This window comes from Manacus vitellinus, unplaced genomic scaffold (genome assembly GCF_001715985.3).
Source record: "Manacus vitellinus isolate BGI_N305 unplaced genomic scaffold, ASM171598v3 scaffold_4_pilon, whole genome shotgun sequence".
In the NCBI taxonomy this organism is placed as follows: domain Eukaryota; kingdom Metazoa; phylum Chordata; class Aves; order Passeriformes; family Pipridae; genus Manacus; species Manacus vitellinus.
The window spans coordinates 1241539-1264774 of record NW_021940604.1 but is presented as its reverse complement, the minus strand read 5'-3'; the positions used below and the strand labels follow the sequence as shown (position 1 = coordinate 1264774).

Sequence of the window (23236 nt, the reverse complement as noted above, 5' to 3'; positions counted from 1 at the left end):
ACTCCGGGTGTTTATTATTTCTAACAGTTTTTTGAAGGCCTATTTGGAATGGGACTTCCCACAGGCTTAATTCACGCTTACCACAGACCCAAAACGTGCTCTGTGTTCCCCATATAACGAGGCACACAGTACTTGATGAACAGATGACTTAAAACAGAAGTACATGGTGGGGGATGATTCTAGTAAAGTTTAACACCATTCTTGATTTTTAAATTAACTGTGCTTCACCCATAATTTAGGAAAATAAGGTATAGATTTGGGTCTTGGAACATTTCTGTGGTGTATCAGATGGTGTTTCAGTTGCTTTCAAGGGAACTGATTTTTGGCATGCATTTAGTCATGGTGCTTAAGGCTTAATTGTGTTGAGTCAATATGACAGTTCAGATTTCAGAGAAAGGTGCAAACCCTTAATGAATTGATGAACACCTGAGTTAAAAGGGTGCTTGTCATTCGCATAATAGTAAATAAATAATAAAGAAATGAGGACAAATAGCACATGAGGAAGTAAACTTATGCATCTTCTTTCACCTGTTAAAGTTATAAGGTCGCTGTTCTTGCTCTGTTAATTTCACAGAGAACTTTGCTTTCTCTCTTTAAATGATCTTTTCGTCTCCTTCTGAGAGAGAGAGAGAAGAAGGAAACTTTGAGATCACAATATCTTTATGTGGCTGTTCTCTGTAGATAGTCTCGGTGAATCTAACTCTACTGAAGCATTTTGAAGGTGTAGAAATAGATGAGAATGTAGAAAGTTTCTTAATCATGTGCTTACACTTCAGCACAAGAGGGGCTATTTTTTAATCATGCTCTTAATCCTCCACTTTCAGGGAATTAACCAATCTGTTGGCTATGGCCTAAAGAGCAGTTAGGCCTAAAGAGTCATTACGCCTCTGCTGCAATGATTAAATTGTTTCTTTGTTGAATGTTCAAGGATAAATCTACTCTTTTTCATACAGATACATTCTGGTTCTCCTTGGTGGTTGGATGTCATCCAGACAGCAATACAATATGCCATTGATGAGGAGCTCGTTCAACGTGTACAAAACGAAATAACCTGCAACTACAAACAGCAGACTAATAAACTCTCCATGGCAGAGAAGTAAGAGAGTAACTAAAATAGGCTAATGAATACAATTAAGTCTGTTCAAGTCTTCTTATCAGTTTGTGCTAACAGTTCCAATTAAATAGCAGCCATTTTTGCTTCAGAGCATCTGGACTGCAATTATGTTTCAAAACCAATCCCTGAAAAAGCTGGCTATATAGAAGACTTGGGAAGAAAAGTAGGAGAATTACCATTTTCTCTTAGATGAACATTCTTTGAAATAATTTTCTGTATTATGAACTATGGTTTTTACAGTCTTCTGTACTCATGCAACTGCTGATCAAGAAAGATTCAAAGTTTATTGCATTTAACCTATAAAAGAAATTGACTTGCGTAAATGGAAAGTAGGCAGACAAGATCAGAAAATCCTTATGTGGCACCATAAGATAACATCACTCTCTTTCTGAGCAAAGAATTTTTGGTTGGTTTCATGTTAGAGACAACAGTACCACTGTTTTTTGGGTTCAATTACAGAACAATGGATTCAGAAGGGACATCTGGAGATCACTAGGCCAACCCCCAGCTTATAGGTCCAGGCCTATGCTCATTCAACCCAATCAGGTTGCACAGGGATTTACCCTGTTAAGTTTAGGTTATCTCCAAGAAGGAGATTCAATAGCCTCTATGTGAAGTCTGTTTCTGGTATATGATCCACTTGTTGGAAATAAAGAAACATAAAATCCTTTTATCTAGTTAATATTTCCTGTGTTGCATCTTGTGTGCAGTCTCTTGTCCTTTCACCAGGTGCCTTTGAGAAACATTTGGCTCAGTCTTCTCTGTACCTTCCAGTGAGATAAATGTAGAAAGCAACAAGTGAGCATTCTGAGTTTAAGGTTGAATAGACCCGTTTCTCCCAGCCTCCTGTCATATGTTCTATGCTGAAGCTCCGTAAGTTTATCACAGAAAGGGGAGACATAGGAAGGACAGCGCTCTCGTAGTTTAACTTCAGGCAATTTTCTCAGATACATGAACTTAGGCTCTTAAATACAGTCTTTCTGAATGATGTTTTTAGTTAAATACATTTTTATTATATTTATTATATATAGATAGATGTATATAAATGCATATACATATGTATACAAATATCTAGTGTGCTTATAAAATGTGTATGTGTGTATAAGTTTAAATACTTAAGATATGCACATTCAATACATAAAGATGTATCCTCCACTATGATTATTCTGCTGTCATGATCCCCAAAGGTCACAATTTCTTGCCCTTGCTGCAGGTAAACGTACCCTTTACTTTTCAGTACTTAATATAATTCTATTGAATAATCTAAATAAAGATACATATAGCTCTTTTTTTTCAGCACAAGAGGCAATGGGCACGAACTGAAACACAAGATGTTCCCTGTGAACATCAGGAAATGCTCTTTTACTGTGAGGGTGATTGGGTACTGGCAAAGGTAGCCCAGAGAGGTCATGGGGCCTCCATCCTTGGAGATACTCAAAAGCTGTCTGGGCATGGTCCTGGGCAACCAGCTCTAGGTGACCTTACTTGAGGAGAGCAGTTGGACAACACCCAGAGGCCCCTTCCGATCTCAGCCAGTCTGTGAGTCTGGATATAAACGTTTCCTGTTTGAGTTTTCATTTGAGAATGATAGCATCACATTCTGGTCAAAATAAATAAGAGGACAGCATTGTTTGTATGTTCATGCATATGCATCTATCTGTATGTTTGCCAGTGTCATACTGATTTTTTTTTTTCCTCAGTTGAAATTAGGTATTTAGAAAGTATCTTCTTAAATTGTTGCTGCTTATAGGTTGTATAACTTTGGAAAAGCTATCTGCAACTCAAATGTTTATTTTATAAAGTAGGGATAAAATTTAATTCCTTTTCAATTTATATTAGGATATGAGATGACATCTTAAAAAACAGTGTCTTATCAAGTGTTACTGGTCAGTGGTGAAAGCAGCAAGTTCTCTAACTGAATATAAGACATGATTAACCCATGGTATAATGTGGGAGATTTTTATAAAGCTGGTATTATTTGGCAACTGATGGTATTAACAGCAGACTCGTGATTGCAATTTACATGTGTTTTCAGGCTACCTTGTTAGGCAGATTTGTCTATGTTACTTAAAAATGCATATTACTTAAGTAGGTCATATTAAATTCCAGGCTTTAGTGGTGGTGTTAAACCTGTGCTTTGATCTCCACACTTTACAAAACAAATGTTTTGGATCAAACTTTCCTTGTGGTCTAGAACTACAGTCTTGTCCATGAATGTCAGACCTTGTAGGAACTGTGCACTTTCAGCAAGAGACCTCTGCTCACAGGAAAAACACAACATGGGAAGTGCTTAACTTGTTTTCATGTTTCCACTCCAAGTGCAAAAGACACCTAGGTTTTAGGAAAATAGTTTCCTGTTATGTCCATTTAATAATTTTAACTTTGAAACCTAACTTGCAGAATGAAGTATATTTTTGTGATGGTTGCATTTGTCTGCTGTGAATTGCACAGGTGCATTGCAAATCATTTTGTTGGCCAACAGACACAAATAAGACTATGAGTATGTGCAGTTGTTTACCTTTAGTAGATTTGCATTGTGGACCAGAATGTTGTGGGGTTGGTGTTCACTACTAATATTTGGTCCCATCTCTCAAGTCTTGGGAAGAATCTTGCTATTCTACAAATACCATCATCTCTGGGCATACAATGGAGTGATTTCTAACAGCATTACATGCAGTCATAATAAGCATTTGCTTATGATATGAACTTCATATGTTGTCCTAGATTGCTATTTAGCTATTTTTCTTCCACTTTAAAACACTTAATTAAGTTTGGATTTGGTGACTCGGTGTACAGTTGTTTCCCTTTGTCTTTAAATCAGATTCCGTGACTGCAGAGGCCTTCAATACCTGCTCACAACACAGCTGGATGAAGTGAAGAAGTTCCAAAAGATTGTAAGAGAAGCAGTGAAAAACTTAGAAGGGCCTCCTTCTAAGCAGGTTATTGAGGCTGCTACTATCTGCCATTTGCGACCTGTTAGACTTCCACTCAACAAGTATGTCCTGAAAACGGAAACTATACTTTAGAAGTGGATTATTAAATTTTCCTTTATTTCAAATAACACGTTGAAGTCTTGATTATGTAATCAGGGGCTGTATGCACACAGATATCACAGATCCATTTGTTAGAATCATGACCTTTGGTTTTATTCCTAGAAAATCTTTTCCTGTCAGTTATTTTATTGAGTGTACATATGACAGTTAATTTGTTCTTTTTTAAGGATTTTGTGTGGTTTTGTGTGTTGGAATAGATATATGGTAATTACGTTGGTTTCCAATGAAATTCTGAGCGCATCCATTTTCAATTTTCTGTATTGCAGCTGTGTCTTTTGTAAGGCTGACGAATTGTTCACAGAATATGAGTCGAAGCTCTTTATGCATAGGTAAGTTCATAGCTTTATAAATTTATCACTTAGAAAAGTGACAGTTGGATTGCTTTATGTTTTCTTCTTGAAGTTTTCTGAAATAACTTTATGAACTAATTACAGCAACTTCTTGCTAATGGCCCTGATAAAGGTTTTATTAGGTTTAATTTTCTGTGTAAATGTCATTTGAACAAGCTGTGTACAAGGAAGGGATTTATGCCACTTTCTATCAAGCTGCTGTAATATGACCATACATTTGAAATGAAGTGTTGAAGTGTTCAGAAAGTGTGTGTATAAATAGAAGTATGCTAATTTAATACTGTGGTGGTTTGGGACCACTACAAAAATCCAAAATCCAATTTCCAGGCTTCCCCCACCCCTTCCCAATATTTTATCTCAACACCGAAGAGAAATTTTCAGGCAGACATCTCTATGGGGGAAAGGGGAAGTATATATACATTTATTTTACACAGATAAATACTATACAAGCTAAAAGTAACTATATATATATTATTATACACTTCTATCAGTCCCTTCAAGCCTCTCCCTTTAAATTTAGTCAAGGAAAAGCCCTTAGGCTGATAGGTACCCAGTCTCTCTCTCTCGTGGGAGTGTTCGGGGAACCTGAACGCTCCTCCCACCAACCTCCAGCTGTTTGCTGAAGTCCTTTCTTCCTCACGAAGTCCAAGAAGATAGCTCTGAGTCCGTCCTCCTTGGTTCCGTGTCAGTCTCTGCTGTGTCATTCTCTCTCTCACTCTCATACCTTGGTTCGTAGGCTGCTGTAGTGTAGTCAGCTTATCAAATGTATGTGTCCTGGAATTTCATTCCTCCTCCGTGTTTTCGGTTGTCCTGCATTTAAATCACAGCAGGACATCCTCTGGGCCTGCCTCTCATCTGTGTCCAATTTCACCTGGGGTTTTTTCTCCCCCTGGCACCGAGCTGCTTTTGTTATCAGCCCTTCTCTTTTGGCTCAGCTTCAAAATACTAAGCCTCACATCCACTCCCACTTAACAGTGAGAGGGAAAAAGTTCCCGCTTAGCTTTTGCTACAGGTGTTAGGTCCAGTTACAAACTGTCCCGAGCTCTGCAGTCTGGCTGGAAAGGGGGGGGGAAAGGTGGCCTGGCTTCTCACAAGGAGCTTGCCTCTCTCTCCCTCTTACCTTCAGGTGTTGTGAATCCCTTTCTTCACAACACACACTCACTTCAATGCTGCCTCCAACCCTGGCTTAGGCAGAGTTGTGGAGCTGCAGAGCCCCCCTTTTCCCCCCCTGGAGGGGGAAGAAGGAGGCCCTGCCACCCCTGGCCTTCTACACCCATATACAGCAGCGGACACAGACTGATTGCCAACCACTTCCACCGGTTGTGTATATATGATTTTTCAGCAGGAGCGAACAAGATGAACAGTGATTGGCCCTCCAGGGAAGACTGCCCTGGCATCCAATCACCTCTGGGCCCCCCAACTTCCAGGGGGTGCAATCTCAAACTGTGACAAATACATATTCTTCTGTGTACAAATATTTATTTGCAGTCCAGTTGCAAGTGGTATAATACCATCCTCATTCAATGTTACAATGAGAAAGGAGATCTCAGACAGGAATGCAGCTGAAAGAAGGGTGACACCAGCACATGATGTGAGAAGTATGCATGGTGGACAGTACTGAGAGGCATACATTACAGTCCTTTGCATGCTTTCTCTTTTACTTTTGTCTCTCATATTCCTCACAATGTCAAAATTAGATTCAAAAGTCTTGAGGTCAATGAGAAAACATTTTGAGAAGTCTTTACTAGTGGGAGCTCTGTTACCTCATGATTGCTGGAATCAGGAAACATCAGTGTGTTTCTAAATCAGCATTATTTGTCAAGGAGGGAAATGGGAAGCTGTAGTGTTCTTAAATAGTGCAATACACAGCAAATTTTGTGTCAGAGTTTAACTGCAGGTCTCGCTTGTATAAAAGGCCGAAATTGATTTTTTTTTTTTCTTAAATGAATATAACATGAATAACTCCTGAAAGATAATTTAGATGCTTAAGCCTTTACAAAAGCTGGGGATGATTTTGAGCTGACAAAAATGGCCTTATGGTGGTTTCATTGCTGATGCTGAGGTCACTGTTCAAAGCAAGCTTTTGAGGCGTTAGGCAGTCAAACAGCTGTTTATCCTTGTTTGGTTTGCATTATCCTTGATAATCAACTATTAGAAGGCCGAAATAGATGATGAATAAGTAGAAATGAACGTGTAAGTACAAAATGAGTGATAAGTGCTGTACTGGGTTTGTTTTTAAGTGTTAAAGGCCAAATGGCAATATTCGAGGAGATGATAGAAGACCAAGAGGGGCTTGTTGATGACCGTTTGCCCACTACAAGTAGAGGACTGTGGGCAACCAGTGAAACTGAACGTGCCTTGAAAGCTCTTCTCTCCTTTGCCAAAGCTCACCGAATGGATGTTAGGCTAACTGAAGAAGGGAGCGTATTCCTGGAACTCTTTGAAGCATGGAAAAAGGAATATAAGGTACAGTAAATGAGATGGTGACAAAACAGTTGTCATTTAATTTATTATAAACAAGTTGAAGCTGAATATTAACACATCTAAATTGTATGCCTGAAATTAGGCTTTGCCTACACCAAGCTTTTCCACAGTGCTTATTACAGGATTTGATTGAAAATGGTTTATATATTATTTGAGTTTCTAAAAGCTATACTGGCAACTAATCAAATTACTAAGCAATATAATTGCACCTATTAAGACAGTATACAGATATAAATGTGTTCATCTGTTTACTTAAGTCAGAATGTTGCAAGACTCAGCAAATCCAATGTTATTCCATTCTGTAATTCAGTTTATCTTCAGTCTTGTGCTAGCTACACATGTACTTTCACTATTGCTTTATTTCCTGGATCTTGTTTACTACACAATGTAACTTGAAATAATTACTTTCCTGTTTGGATCAGAGAGAACTACAGAAGTGTTCTGTGCCTTTCTTTATACATCCCTGTGTTTCTGTGTTTCCTTGCTTTGAATACATACTGGTGATGGAGATGGGGGAAGAGCTATTACACACAAGGCTCTCATCCTGTCTTATAGCTTAGGTGTAATCAAACGTTTTCTCTTGAACATTTCTCCTTCTCATTTTCAATTAACACGGACATCAGGTTCAGTAGAACACACTTGGTACACTAGTGCCAGGTTTATCGATTCTTTTGTACTTTCTTCTGGAATGTTGGCGTTTTGGGTTTTTTTGTTTGTGGATTTTTGTGTGGTCTGACATCAGTGTAAATTCCTTGGCGAGTTTATGCCCATGTGATCTATCTCCCAGGTCTGCTGTTTCATGATTCTAGGAAATCAACAAGTTACCTAACTTGCTTTTTCCTAGGAGGTTTTGAAAAAGCAAAGATGCTTATTACTATCCAAGAATTGAAGCATTTATTAGCTTCAATCTATAGAAGAGCAGGAGAAGATACTCTACAGAGTGATTTATTTTTTGTATCTTAGATTAACAAATGATATTCAGTCTGTCTTTGTTTTTCAACAAACTTGGTTATGGATCACCTACTTCCTCAAATTGGTAGTGCTCATTAGGAGTAAAACTTAATCTGGATCTGCCTTAAAAAATTGCTAGTTTACAGTGTAATACAGTGCAAAAGCTTTATAAACAAAATGATGTCTCAATCAGCATTTAGGTGTCTGGTAGTTAAAGTTATTAAATGCCTAATAGAGTTGTGCTGCTCTCACAAGGTTAGGTCACTTGCTTATGGTACCAAAATGGTGATTGGAGAATAATGACCATTCTCATGACTGTTCCCATGCTTCGTTTTTTGTGTCCTCAGCTTGTAAGAGTTGACAAAAGGAAGAGGACATAAGGTAACTAGTTACCAAGGCATTGCTATGTGTTGGAAATTTTCTGCTACAAGAAAGGACACAGTCCTTTCATGTGCCTTTACATGAGGAAAAAAAAGATGGGACTAATATGCCGATGAGAATAAAATAGTGTCATTATGGTTCCATCTGTAATATACTTGGAAATGCTGATTCAATGGTCTGTACTACTCTAATCTACATTGAGCTACAAGGATGATACTCTGTGAAATAAGCCTTATTTTATTCAGCATTTGTTTAGTCTTGCAAGAGATTTGCTTCTGACTGTTAAGTTCCATTAGTTATTGTAATACTAATAGTTGTAGAAGAAATGAGAGACAGCTATTTAGAGTTGTTTATACAAAGAGGTTGGAAAAGAAAGCCACCAGGATGATGTCTATACTGTTTGTTTTCCTTCGTGATTTGTTGTTGTGGTGGGTGAATAATGCAAAGGAATATTACCCCCTCCTCCAAAAAATTCTCACATTTTCCATTGTATGGCAAAATCACATAAGAGGAACTCAACTCAGTTCTGCTGTTGATTTGTTTGGGGTTTTCTTTCAGTTACTTCATGAATATTGGATGGTACTTAGGGATCATGTGTCTGCTATTGATGAACTGGCAATGGCTACAGAAAGACTGAGAGTGCGTCATCCTGATGAGCCAAAACCAAATCCACCAGTTCTCCACATCATAGAACCACATGAGGTGAAGTACTGGGCAGGAAAGAATGTGTTTTTTCTGAAAGAACCTACCTCCTACAAAAATAAAATCTGTATCTTGATCTATGTATAAGGTCTATAATATATGCCTCTCAATTTCAGAAAGGGTTGGTGGAGTATACAGGTCCTATATCAGTATATGGACCTTTTTGAGCTTGTAACTCTTATTTTGATATCTTTTTGTTGGCCTTCTGACAGAGTGGCATTTTTCCAAAAGCCTGCTGATTCCTTATCCATATTGCTACTTTCCACAAGGACCTGTAAAACAGCAGTGAACACCTAGAAGACAAATCTTTTTGTCAGTATTTCAGTATGCTCAGGAATTTCTGAGCTACATCTGAGAGACTTTCTGTTCATGATGATAGAGAAAATGCTGGGTTGATTTAAACTCTTAATTTTTTTTTTGCACCAATAGAAATATGTTTTCACTAGAAACATTTTGTATTTTGTTTCAGTGAGATTGAATGTTAGATAGATGTTCCTTCTTTCTGTAAGGAAAAGATATTTCATCTGTGTGTTGAAACGATTTTTAAAACAGAGGCACTTTGCTTAACAAATATGTAACAAAGTTTTAAGAGTTATGTATGTATATGCAGTCACAAAAGAAACACCCATTGCTTTGGCTTTCACCCTTCAGGTGCCTGCCTCTTCTGCAGTATTAATAACTACTCCACTATCAGCTGTAATTAATCTAAAAAGAAGTCAGTTTTATGTTTGTGTCTTTGTACAGGTTAAATGAAAAGTGTAAACTTCTGAGAAGTATAAAGAAAATAATTTTTTTTTACACATTGTTTTTGGAATGAGCAGTTGAGTCTAGGATATATATGGCTGTAAGAAGATAGATGATCAATTCAAAAGAAACTTATAAAAAATAAGTGCTTTTAATTTGATTTTGTCTCTTTAAAGAAACGATAATGCAAATAAAACGATAAAAAACAATTTTCTGTACTGCCTGGGTCTCAGCCCATTCACAGTGCTGTGTTCATACTGAGTGCAGGAAAGGAATAGATAATCATTTTTGCTTGGGGAGAAGCACATCTTAAATTTACACCATGAGCTGTTCTTCTGTGTGTCCCCAGTAAATTATTCAGTTGAATTTCACCAAAAAATTAATTTAAGCCTTATTGTAAAACTTTACTATTTTTTTTCCTTTGTTAATATGTGTTTAATACTGTTTTCATAGGTAGAGCAAAATCGAGTGAAACTTCTGAATGACAAGGCAGTTGCCAAATCACAGCTTCAGAAGAAATTGGGACAACTTCTATATCTCACTAATCTGGAGAAAGTAAGATTAATGATTCCATGGTCTTTACCCAAATGATGTACTCTGTTTACCCAGTGGAAGAAACCTACCATTATTTTTATTTAAAACTTCCATCTTAAAGACATTGTATTTTCTGTGAAGATTCATTGCATATTGAAATTCAGTGTGTTGTTCTTTGTGTTACTGTGTAGTCATAAAATTATTTATTCCATTATATATTTTGGCTATTTGCTATTACACACTGAAAAAACTATGAACTCATTGGAGATGCTTAAAATTTTCATTAAAATTAATGGACCATGTTTAGTAGAGGCTTTATAAAATGATTTAACTTTCTGCTTACCTTTGCTATTTTACAAAGAGGTTACCTTCTTAAACAGGACAATCATGTCTGGAGGTTAAATAAGTGTAAAAAAAATCAGACAAACCCCATGTATTAAATGTTATTTTAGTCATAGTGTTCAAGTAAGTACAATTATGTTTAAGTAACATAGATTAAGCAAGGATTTAATTGTTTGTACAACAGGTGAAGCTGATAGAAAATATGAGGAGTTTCTTATTTGAAACTTGTATTTTACTGGGATTTTTCAGAGTTGTTGTAGAGCTGCAGCTGCTATATGAAGGACTGCAAAATGAAAAGTGCTCCTTTTACTTACCATCAGTTGCATATTTTTTTAACTTCTCGAGATGTACTTTATTCATTAATATATTTTTAATTTGTTCGCACAGTAGAGTTTCTTTTTAAGAACTTCATTATTCATTTTTTCTAGAAACTTGTTTTAAACATAGAATAACTTCTTATTTGTTGAAACACAAAGTTGATATTTTTCTTCTACTTTATAGTCTCAGGATAAAACTACTGGGGGAGTTAACCCAGAACCGTGTCCAATCTGTGCTCGTCAACTGGGAAGACAGGTAAGATACTTTGTCAGCAGGTTTTAGCTTTAGAACATCTTTACCTACAGCTGAGTCAGCAAATTTTCAGCATCTGATTTAAAATTAACATTATATTGAAACAGGGGAAATAAGCCCTTTCCTGTAATGTACCAACCAGACTCTCCCCCTGACATAATGTCTTGCTCAGATGCAAGCACCACTACTGCCTTTAACTTTTGACATCAGTGCTTAACTGTTCCAAAAATGAGTTCCTGATTGTTTTATAACCCTGAAGTTATACTTTTGTCAGAAACATTTGTTTGCCATTTAGAAGCCAATAGATGGAAGAAATAGATAAGCTTTTTGTAGTATACTGTTCTATTTTACTGTAACTGCTCTTATTGACAGTATTTTTTATTTCTAAATAAATGGATATTACCTACTTAAACAGTAGTAAAATCCAATAGATTAAAGACTGGCAATCTGTATTTCTTTCCCCACCACTTACCTGCTGAACTGTGGGAGTTGAAATTTAAGTGGGACTTAATCAACGTCATAAAATACAAAACTATAGTTTAAACTTCACTTACCATGCATTAGGTAAAAACATGAAAGGACTCCTGTACAGTCAAACTAAATTGTCTCTTTTTTTTTTAGGTAACTATTTTAAGGTGGTTTAGCTTCTGTCCACTTTATAGACATCTGTAAGCATGAACTGGTGTCCTACTATCTTTCCAAAATCCCCTCTGTGCTTTTCTTCCAAGGGTAGTACAGGTTTTTACAGAGAACAGCTGTTTGTCCTGTTCACTGCCATTATGCTTTATCTTGGAGCTGGAGGAGCTCACTGAAAGGGAAAATAGTCTTTTAACTTTCTTTATCTTTTCTTAATAGCGAGACTGCTGCTTTAGATAGTAGCAGCCTTCATCTTGCAAGGAACTTTTAAAATACTTTGTGTCCTGTTTCTGCATGATTAAAAGAACTTTACAAAGCTTAAAAGACGTTCTGCTTGATAATCAGTTGTTTAGTCAATTCCTTTGCTACTTGGTCCAGTGAAATCTGTTTTATTTTTCCTCTTAGAATGGCCTCTCGAGCAGACTAGTACAGTGTGAGATACTATTTCTGGGTGCAAAAGCACTGGTCTACAAATTGCTTCTCTGTTACAGAATGTCATAGCTGACAAGTAGATGTTCTAGGCTCACAAAGGAGAACAGCTTCTGCAATGCAATGTGTTGTTTAAAATGCATTCTGTCTAAAAGAGATTAAGCCACTCTGTTCAAAAGATGTTGTATAGGACTTAACAGTAGGGAAAAATTAAAGCACTTTATTTACAACTTACTTAATAAAGACCAGCGTAATATGAATGCCTAGGTAAAGACTTTTACAGGAGGCCAATGCTAACATTTTTGTAATTTTTTAAAAATTGTATAAATATTTAATCTGCATGCTTAACCTAGGCATTAAGAATCATCATTCATAGAAATGAAAGACTGTAATGTCTTCACTGAAGTTCAAAACTGAGAAAATGCAAAAAATGAACAATAAATGCAGAAAATTTCTGTGGATCATGAATCTTTCTGTGCTGAAAAACTTGGAAATTCAGGCTTTTTAGCAGCTGGGATGCTAAAAATTCTAAAATTCTTCAATTTTAATCTGATGAATGTCATAAAAATAAAGCAATTTCTCTATGAAAATGTAATTTATCATATATTAGTACACTGGTTTTCTTTTGAATTGATCCAAAACTGATACTATGTTGTGTTGGGTTTTTTTTTTCATTTCCTACATAGTGGGCAGTGCTGACATGTGGACATTGCTTTTGTAACGAGTGTATAGCCATCATCATCCAACAGTACAGTGTTGGCACCCGCCGGAGCTCAATTAAGTGTGCCATCTGCAGGCAGACAACATCCCATAAAGAAATATCCTATGTCTTTACTGCAGAAGCTGCAAATCAGGAGGATGATATTCCTGTAAAGGTGCGTTGTTTCTAGGAGCTGTGTGGTCCAAACTTTCAGCAGTGCGTATCTGTTTCCTTTTTTTGCATCCTGCACTTAGGCAGACAAGTGTACTGGATAGTTTTATAAATAGGATGTGTCATGACAAAACTTCTAGACACAAATGTGTAGGAATTCAGTCCTGATTGCACTGTTTTATCTACTTTTCTTGTTAACAGGGGGTTTTCGTTGTGTTAAAGGCAGGGGTGGAGGAAGAGGCAGCATCTCCATGAATCTTTAGCAATACTGACATAGTGCATAGGTACATTTTTGCTTTGCATGAGTATGTTATAGAATCGTGTTAAACAAAAAAACCCCTGTGGTTATTGCAGCTGTGGAAAAAATAGAAGATTCTGGACTAAAATGCAAAGGTAAACAACATATTGGTAATATTTTGATTTAAATGATACTGCTGTCTTTAATTAAAATATGATTATAATACAGCTGGATATACCAGTCTAATCTGATTAGAGTAGTTAAAAGTAATAACTAGTTGTGCTGACAGAATTCCGTGGTATCTGTGCAAGTTTCTTCAAATCTTGCAGATTTTCTAGGGTCGCTGACCTGTATTGAAGACAGTTGCTACCAAATTCACAGTAGTAATTTCAGCCACTTGGGACAAATGGAATTCCATTTTATGAGTAGATGCTTCCTAACTAAAATGATTAGATTTGAAGTAGTTGACAGTATGTAGCACCAGGGGGAGCAAATAGGCTGTATTTTTGAAGTGCTGCTGCTTAGAACCTTACTTCATGCAAGGCTTTTTACATATTATTTCCTCTGAGTTTAAAGATATCACTCTGTTTCTAACAAAATTCCAAATATGTTTCATAAATTACATTAAAAAATAAAATAACTGGAATAACAAAATTTCATAAATAGAACACAGAAGGAACCTGTTATCTGCTGTCCTGCATACAGGGTTGTAATATTTTCTTGAAGTATTTCTGCATCAAAAACTTTGAAAAAAAGCAAAAATAAAGCAAAAATATGAATTCTTTGTGAATTCACATAAGGATCATTCTTAGTTCATGCAAAATTATAAATTTATGCTGTAGCTTCATATACTATCAAAACAAGTAGCTTTGTTAAAAATAAAAATTTCTACCTCATATTCCTTTAGGAACAGTTAACAAAGAATAACTTAGTATGGTTTCTATAAAATACCAAGGTTAAGAGCAATAACTTTCAGTATTTATATGAAAAGTGTGTGATTTATTCAGTGTTTGTATTTTAATCTAAGCTTTCCTAATCCCTCCAGTCTCTTCCAGTATTCACTGTCTCTTTCTTTGCATCTTACTGTTTATTGTACCAATACTAACCATCTTAAGTTAATGCCTTAAATGCAAAAGGGCTACTGTAAATGGGAGCATTTTATACTGAGAGATTACTGACATCTCTGCGTGTTTTGGTTCTGTGAAAGTTTCCTGTGTCTGGTCAGTATTACAGTGGATATTGCTAGCCTGTCATCTGAGACCCTTTGTTAGAGGGTAGTTTTGGTTCTAATGTGTGTTGTTCCATAACTCATAACTAATTTCTTTATAAATATTCATCTCGATATTCATCAAAAAGACAGACTGATGGTATAGGGGTAATGAGCGGGATAACTTCTTTTAAGAGAGACTGAAAACTAAGGGCTTATAACAGCAAGGGTACTTTTGTCAGTTTGATCTCTCCATGAAAATTGAGAACAAAATTGAAATTTTTGTGTGTTGTGAACCAAAGCTTTAGTCAACTGTTAGTGCAATAAGTCTAATATAGTTTGTCTAATATAATGTAAGCAAAGGAACAAAGAACTTTGCACACTTAGTTCTCCTGTTTAAAACTAAAGCAAAAAGACTGTGACCACTTTGATCATTGTGCTGTTCTTTTCTTTGCCATAGTTCCTCTTACTGATCTGGTACAAAGTCACCTGTGTGACACCTGAGTCATAGGAATCTGGAGGGTAGAAAGATGAACAACAGTGGCTAAAGCTACTATCCGTTACAGCAGGGAAAAATAAGACCTGTGATAAGGTCTAAAACCAGTCTCTGAGGAAAAGACAGAGCAGATTAGCCAGAACTGTCATCTGAATCAGAGATGAATGGTATCGGAAAAGCACATAAATGACCCTAGAATTATACAGGAAGTACTCAAAGTTAGTCTCTAACTCTCTCCTGACTATAGGTATTTATGATTGGCAGGCAGCTGCCATAGGGCTGCAAATGTGCCATCCTTTCAGATCATAACACCTGCCGACATTAATTGTCCATCTGACTTTGGAAACAGTGTTGGTGTCTATCAGGTGCAACAGAAATTACATGGAAGAAAGCTGGCTTATTTTTATGTCTGTGACATAGACATTTCTATTATTTCTATGTCTGGAATCCCTATGGAAGACCCTGGGAAATAAAATGGTACTGCTTATTGCAGCCTTTGGTATAACAGTCTGCAGAAAGTCTTTTACATGTATTTCTGGAGCGTTCATTTATCTGCCTAATGTGTGAATGATCAAGCAACCCAGCCTTGGTTCCCAGCTTGTGCCTAGACTGCTGACATCCTTCCCAGCCAATTCTGCAAGCAGCGTGACTTCAGTAAATTTGATCTGTCATTGTTGCAAGCCAACATAGTTAATTCAATGTTCAAAAGACAGGTGCAGACAGAAATAAAACAGTATTTGTCCAGCTGAATCTAGCACAGCTTGAAATTACTATGCATGTAGGAACTAGCAAGAAATTATAGGCTAAGGGGAAAGGGAAGAGTACATAAATCAAAGTGGACAAGAAGTAGAATATAGTATTGGAATAATTAAGCACTGAAATACTTCTGAATGCAGAATATGAAGATGTTTTCATTGCAGCGCACAATTCTTCAAAAATTATTTATATTTACACTTTTCTTATTATTTTAAATATAATTAACAAGCTTCATAGTACTGAACGTAAGTTTGGTGTTGCCAGAATGAGAAACAAAAGCAACAGAAAAAACATTTTTTTCATAGTCAGTTTTCAAGAAGTGTGAAGGTAGGGAAATTTAAATGTGCATTTGGAAGATTCTCTAAAGACTGTACCACTAAGTTAAGACGCAGGAGGCCTAATGAGCATGTTTGGTGCAAGCATTGCTTGGGCTGTCTGTTCTGCCTCACATAGCTTCACTGTTCAGCATGCTGCACATGCTGTAATACACTGCTGATCCTATAGCAGTGCATTATAAGGGAGAGATAAAAAGAGTTCAGTGCTACTTAACCTGCCCTTCCTCCTTTAAAGTTTTTAAATTTGAGTAGGATATGTAAGACACCTAATATAACATCATTTAATAAAGCCATGAATATGGAAGTTGTTTACTATCCTACTTTACTAATGCTCTTTTTTCACTTTTCAAAGGGAAGTCACTCCACCAAAGTGGAAGCTGTGGTCCGAACACTGAAGAGAATTCAATTTAAAGATCCAGGGGCTAAATCCTTAGTTTTCTCAACGGTATTAATCATCATTTTCTGTCTTGTCTTTGTGTGTGTGAGTTTAAAGCATTCATAATATTAGTTTAGCTACCAAAACATTGAATCACTCTCTACAGCCACTTGATTGTTTTGAGAATTTGTGGGGCAAGTCATGTAACTGGGACATGAACAACGATCATAGTCAGCAGATGTAAAAGCTTGTTTCTTTAAAGGGCAAACACTCAGATTTGTATGGGAGTGTTAGAAATTCTAGATATTTTCATATGTAATGTGCAGATGTTTTTGATACATTGTAAAACTGTTTTTATGATGGCTACCAATTTCTTTTATTCAAGCTGATCTTTTTAATTACATGTCTTAGTTTTATGAAAGATTTGGTTCCTAGCACACAAATATTTATTTCTTTTTTTTTAATTGCAAATGCTAGTATTTTGAAAAGGTTTTTAATCTATTCTCTCTTAGGGAAGTTAATTAGTATTTTTTAGTTGTCATTGCTGTTTGTAATGTTGAGTTACTTTTATTGTTGTGTGTTTTTGTTTCGTTTTTTTTTTTTACAGTGGCAAGATGTATTGGATATAATTTCAAAAGCTTTGTATGACAACAACATGATTTTTTCTCAGATCAATGGAATTAGTAAATTTCAGGTACATAAAGGATATTTTTATTTAATTATTTTCAATGGGAAAATCATAGTTCATAGAAGTTAATTTGATCCTTTTACTTCATTGCTTCATTTGAGAAACTAAAAGAGCAGCAAATTTATTTGGCAAAAGCTTGGATCTCTAACTCATTAATTCTAAAAATTATAATCACAAAAAGCCCCAGTTTAAAGCTTTTGAAGCTAAACTGTACATTCACTTTTGAGAAAGAAGCATTGGGCTGTCTGTTAAGGATGAGACACACTGATCAGTGTTGCGAGAAGTTCATGCCTTCCTGATATCTGTTGAGTATCTGTTCCGGGATGAACATTATTTCTCTGGAGCCTGTATTAGCTGCTATAATTTCTAGAAAATATAGTCATATCCTCCACACTCTTCATTGAGGAACTTTTGTCCCACTGCTGTGATGTTTGCCTTTTAGGAAAATCTTTCTGCATTTAAATATGATCCCAACATCAATATTTTGCTGCTGCCTCTTCACACTGGTTCCAATGGACTAAACATCATCGAAGCAACTCACGTTCTGCTTGTGGAACCCATTCTGAATCCAGCACATGAGCTACAGGCTATTGGCAGAGTACATCGTATTGGCCAAACAAAGTAAGATTTAAAATTATGTTGAATGGTTTAGATATGGTCCAGAATAGCTCTGCATACTGTAATCAGAATAAATCTAGTTCACCGAACTTCTCAATTTTGGAGATGGGGTTATTCATAGGAACCCCGGTTTTAAAGATAATCATAAAAGGGACAGAAAGATTAAATTAAAAAATGTTTGCTGAAAATTCACTGTGTATTTTAGGGAGTTGTTTTGTGCTGCAGGGGTAAGATGCAGAAACAAATTGCATTTGGGCCATTTAGGAAGAGTGTAAGCTCTTGAGTCTGAAATTCTGAAAAACCTTGTTCAGCTGGTGCCCTGTTTTATGTGTGCCATTGATGCATTAGTTTTTAACTTTGAAGTTCTGCTTGCAAACATGTCCAGAAATATCTTAACTTTGCATGTCCAGGCAACTCATCCTTTATGTCATGAGGGTAAGTTCAGGCATCGCCTGAGTTTCCTTGAGAGGGTCCTTCTAACTGGTCATTCTCAGCTCCAGATTAGGAGCCAAGTAAATTGTTGGGGGTTTTCTGTTTGCTTGTTTTGGGGGGTTGTTTGGTTGGGTTTTTTTCCAAAAAGAACGTTATAGCACACTCACTTTACAACTGATTAGTTTTTTGAATCACAGTTCTGCCCTCATCCCCATCTAGATCTCTTTGAAGATGTTAATGAGTTTGCATATCTCTTGTTTGTTTCAATGTTGTTGATTTTACATGTGTAGTAGTGAAGACTTAACAAAGGTTTTGGAACGTTTGTCCTGAACATATAAGATGTATATGTTTTTCATTAGGTCTCACGTCACTTGAAAAAAAAATTAAAACCTGGAACATCAAGGAGAAAATAGCTGGAGTTAATTCTGGAATAATAATATTCTAGAATAATAGTGGGTTTTGTGTTCTGGAAATAAAGGCAAAGAGAGGACATGAAGAAGCATGTATGTGAAAGAATGTTTATGAACAGGTGGATATTTGTGTGTGTTGGTAAAGATTTTGAATTAACTGTGAGGGCATAGGGAAAATTGATTGCAACAGCCTGGATTGTACTTTTACATGATGCTGGCACAAAAGGTCTGGCAAAAGCCTTGCAATAAAAGCAGCAAGAATATACTGTACTTTTTAAGAATTAAGACTTCAGCAAGGCTTATTTGAAAAAGGACTGTGTTCTAAGTACAGTGAGCATAAGGGAACACTCCTGTATGCAACTATTACCACTTCAGTTGAGTTCTTATTTACTTCTCTTTTTTTGGGGTAGACCTTTGCCTATGAATCCCAAAGTATTCCCCCTGCATTCTTCTGTGAAATGTTGCCTGCCAAAGTTTCAGCTGAAGATATGAAAACTGTCTAAGCACTTTCAAGGGCTCTTGTCTCAAAAAATGTTTATACTGGGGAGCCTGGGATGATTTTTCATTTTTATCTTTGGAACTGACTCTATTCCATTTCACTTTCTTGTGCCTGGCAGGTTTTTTTTGTTACTGCTTTCTTTCTGAAATTTTATTTCATAAACAGAGTTGTCATTTTGTGTTATCTTTATTGACATTTTTGGTTTTGTTTTACCAGTGTTTACAGTTCCGTGTTTACTGACTACAATTACTGACTTTTTTAAAAAAAATTATAATATTTTGCTGTCTTCAAAAATAATATTGTTAAAACTCTGGAAATCAGCTTTAATAATCCATCACACTGAGCTCTTGTCTCTTGGAACAACTTGTGGCAATGCAGGATGAACATTGTATATCAGCAGGGGGCCAAAGTAATTTCTTTAGGCTCTTGAGGAGGGTTTATTTGTAGTAAGGACACAGAAAGCAGAACTTTGCCCAGCATCTGCATTAGGATTTTAGGTAATACAGCTTATATTCATTTAGTATGTGGTCAGCCAAGTGAGTGTGTGCTCAGGGAGGCACTAAACACCCTGAAATGTCAGTGGAAGTTGTTAATCACCTTTAAGATTTCTTTCATAAAATAGAGGCATTTTTTCAACATTCTTACAAGAATTAGTGTGAGACAAAATATGGTTATGAACTTCATCAATAACAGTATAACTTCTGCTCACTTATGGTCTTGTTTTCTTTTTTTAAACACATTCAGATCTACCATTGTTCACAGGTTCCTGATAAAAGCAACAATAGAAGAGAGAATGCAGACTATGTTGAAAACTGTAGATAGAAGGTATGTGTTGAATTTTTTAAAACATCATTGTTACACTGAAAATGAAAAGGTGATTCTCAACCATACTTTTATTATAGTTAGGCATGCATACCTTTGTATATAAAACTCAGCTGTTCTCCTTCAAATTGCTGTGATTGGCAAAAAAGTTTTAAGACTTGAAAAATTTTAACCTGGTTCCAGTAACTTGAAGCTTGAGGTATTTTAATTCTCTGGAAAGTGTTTTGGTAACCTTTTATCTTATAAAAACCCAATTAATAAATTATGTGTTATGATTCGTCTTTTCACTTTACGTATTTCCGTGAGTATAAAAACATTGCAATTGATGGAGTAATACTAAGCCTGCCACTGGAGCAACGGCATGTGTGGTAAGCTCTAATACAGGACATGGATTCTTCCTTTCATTACATTTAAGTTCTACCAAGTTAGTCCAATGGTGCTCTGTCACATTGGTTGGTTTTGCAGTCTGTGCAGGCACTGCCCAGATGCTAGCTTATAGATCAGGCTGCTGTGTGGACACAGAAGTAGTTTTCACTGTGTTTATCCTTCCAAAATCTATAAGCAATGATGGCCTGGGACTGGACTAAAAAGGGTGTTCTTTATGCAGAAAGTGTAAGAGGTTTGTACCTTTTATATATTTTATACGCATGATAAATCTAGGAGGAGGCCTTAGTTTAGGGAAATTTTGCTGGTTAGAGATTATGAAACTAAAAATGGACGTGCACATCTTTGGTTGTACTTATGAAAGATTTCAGTTTTAGCTTTGGAAGAATGATTTATTCAGTTTCCATATCTGTGAAGTAGCACTATTTTACATATAAAATTTGGATAAATGTACAGTGGTTGAATGATCCCATGAGAACTAATGTTTTGAAAGTAATATTAAACGTTATGTATGGAAGCTGAAGACAGTCCCTTAAACGTTAAAAGGGCACAGCAGATTATCCCATGTTCTGCTTTTGCTGGGTTTGCAGTGTTTGGTGTTGACTACTGTTAAGGACCATAGATGGACTTTGTATCTTACTTAGAATGTACAAGAGCAGTAGCTGATCAGTGTACATGGTTTTCCTGATGAGTTTCAAAGCTGAGCAGTTATTGACTCTGAGCTGTGTGGTCTGTCTCCAGTGCACACAGCTTGTTACTGACATTGATTCTTTCTCTGATGCCTGCATGCAATTTTTTTCCCACAGTCACACGAGCTCTTCCATGAAGCAGTCAGAAGCTTCAGTGTTGACAGTGGCAGATTTGGCTGACCTTTTTACAGAGGAAACTGAAGAACTTGAGTAAAAACATTGGTTTGTCCTAATGAAATCAGAAAGTACCTGACCTAATAAGCACCAGGATATAATCCACTTGATCTATCGTTCCTGTAAACATCATCTAACATTTGTTACAGAGTAATTGGAAATTGAAAAGTCTTAATTGTTACTGGTTTATTCTTTGGTGAAGCTCATAGCAGCACACACTTCTGATGGCACTGGAGAAAAGTTGCACTTTGCACATTATACAAAAACATGGATTTTATTCCCAAAGAGCATTTGAGCTGGATGCTAAAACTGAGATCTTGGACCCTTGGTTGAGAGGATTTTTACCATCAGGTTTGATTGGCTAGTAGCTCTGTCTGAGAGCAAAACTATGTGGGTGGTTGGGTGGGAAAGGGAAGCAGAAAAATACAAATCTAATTTTTTTTACTGTACAAAGAGTTGTTAGAAAGAATGACTGTAAATTAATATTCTTCTAGAAAGGGCTTGTTAGATTTAATGCAGAGTTACTAAATGTCTTATTGTTAAAACTTCAAATGACTAATCTTTACTAATAATTTGGATATTTGTATTAGGCTTTTAGATATTCATAAAGACTTGTGACAGTTAAATATTTCATTGTTAATGCTTACTTATTGCAAAAAGATGATAATTAAATTATGCTTTTTGTATATATGTTGGTCTGGTGATCAGTTAAAGACTTGAACTTGCTGTACATGTTTTCACTTGAAGCCGTGACTAATTTAGTGCTCTGTTTAAAAAAAAGGCATTTGTTACAGAATTTTCAAAAAATTAATTAGTTAAGCTGCTGATCACTTTGGAATCATATGGTGTGCTTGTGTGCATTTTCTCACTATGATATTTTTGTCTAGTTCTCCCCCTTAAAGATACAGCAATTTAAATATACAAAATAGATGAAATTAAGGTAGGCAGTCTAATTCTTAGGTGCCTGGTCTAAGTTGGATAAACAGTGGAGAGACATGGAACTTTGTGAAGCTTCGTCCTGATATGCGAGATCACTCTACACTGTCTCTGTTAACAGTAGATAGTTTGGAAAACAAATCCAGGCTAACTTTTAGACTGCTAAAAGTAGGCAAGATAAATTTTAAGCCTTTTGACATAGGTTATGAATTCACACTTATATAACATTTGTTTCTGAAGGTGTTATAGAAGCAAGCTCAATTACACAGTTTATGTTAAACACAAGTTTGTGTTTAGAGAGTGAGCATAAGCAACAGGCTATGTCCCTCAAATTACAATATTTACTGTTTCAGTAGGCAATGTATTTTGTATATTTTAAAAATCTTACTTAAGGTGGAAATTAAAATTAGTCCTGTAAGAAATCTCATTGTAGAATTTTTAATCATGTCAGCTGATTCGTCATAGATTTCTATAGTTATTGAGCTTCTTGAGTTTTGTTTTCAGTCATACAGCATTTGAACTGCACAGTCAGGTATTAAGCCTATCCACGACAGGCAAGTTTTCTGCTTCTGACAACAGAGGTGAATAGAATTTGCAAGAATAATAGTGTATCAAGAAGTGGGTTTTTTGGCATTTATATTCTGTTGGCCTTCTGGACCAATTGGATGCTTTTTTCTAAAGACTATTTGAGTAACTTTACAGACAATGTATCTGTTTCCCATATTTGTAATATGTGCTAGTTGGCTTAGCCCAGAAAGCCAACCACATCCTGGGCTGCATCAAAAGCAGCGTGTCCAGCAGGTCGAGAGAGGTGATTCTGCCCCTCTACTCTGCTCCGATGAGACCCCTCCTGGAGTTCTGCATCCAGTTCTGGGACCCCCAGCAGACAAAGGACATGGGCCTGTTGGAGCCAGTCCAGAGGAGGGCCACTAAGTTGATTACATGGCTTGAGCACCTCTCCTATGAAAGCAGGCTGAAAGAGTTGGGATTGTTCAGCCTGGAGAAGAGAGGTTCT

At 36.3% G+C, this 23236-nt stretch overlaps 1 protein-coding gene across 2 annotated transcripts in view; it reads left to right on the top strand.

Moving 5' to 3' along the window:
* The window catches only part of SHPRH (SNF2 histone linker PHD RING helicase), a 54987-nt gene extending 31751 nt beyond the window's left edge, over nucleotides 1-23236 (top strand). Inside the window, exons 18-30 of one of the 2 annotated variants that reach the window (XM_029962758.1) lie at nucleotides 954-1096; nucleotides 3936-4109; nucleotides 4434-4496; nucleotides 6758-6983; nucleotides 8892-9035; nucleotides 10233-10334; nucleotides 11157-11228; nucleotides 12977-13165; nucleotides 16546-16638; nucleotides 17177-17263; nucleotides 17700-17878; nucleotides 19979-20041; nucleotides 21229-23236. In XM_029962758.1, the coding sequence (XP_029818618.1) occupies nucleotides 954-1096; nucleotides 3936-4109; nucleotides 4434-4496; nucleotides 6758-6983; nucleotides 8892-9035; nucleotides 10233-10334; nucleotides 11157-11228; nucleotides 12977-13165; nucleotides 16546-16638; nucleotides 17177-17263; nucleotides 17700-17878; nucleotides 19979-20041; nucleotides 21229-21325 (1632 nt within the window). In that variant the 3' untranslated portion in view covers nucleotides 21326-23236. Of the gene's footprint in view, nucleotides 1-953; nucleotides 1097-3935; nucleotides 4110-4433; nucleotides 4497-6757; nucleotides 6984-8891; nucleotides 9036-10232; nucleotides 10335-11156; nucleotides 11229-12976; nucleotides 13166-16545; nucleotides 16639-17176; nucleotides 17264-17699; nucleotides 17879-19960; nucleotides 20042-21228 lie in introns of both variants that reach the window. The other variant, XM_018078111.2, reaches the window with a different exon arrangement.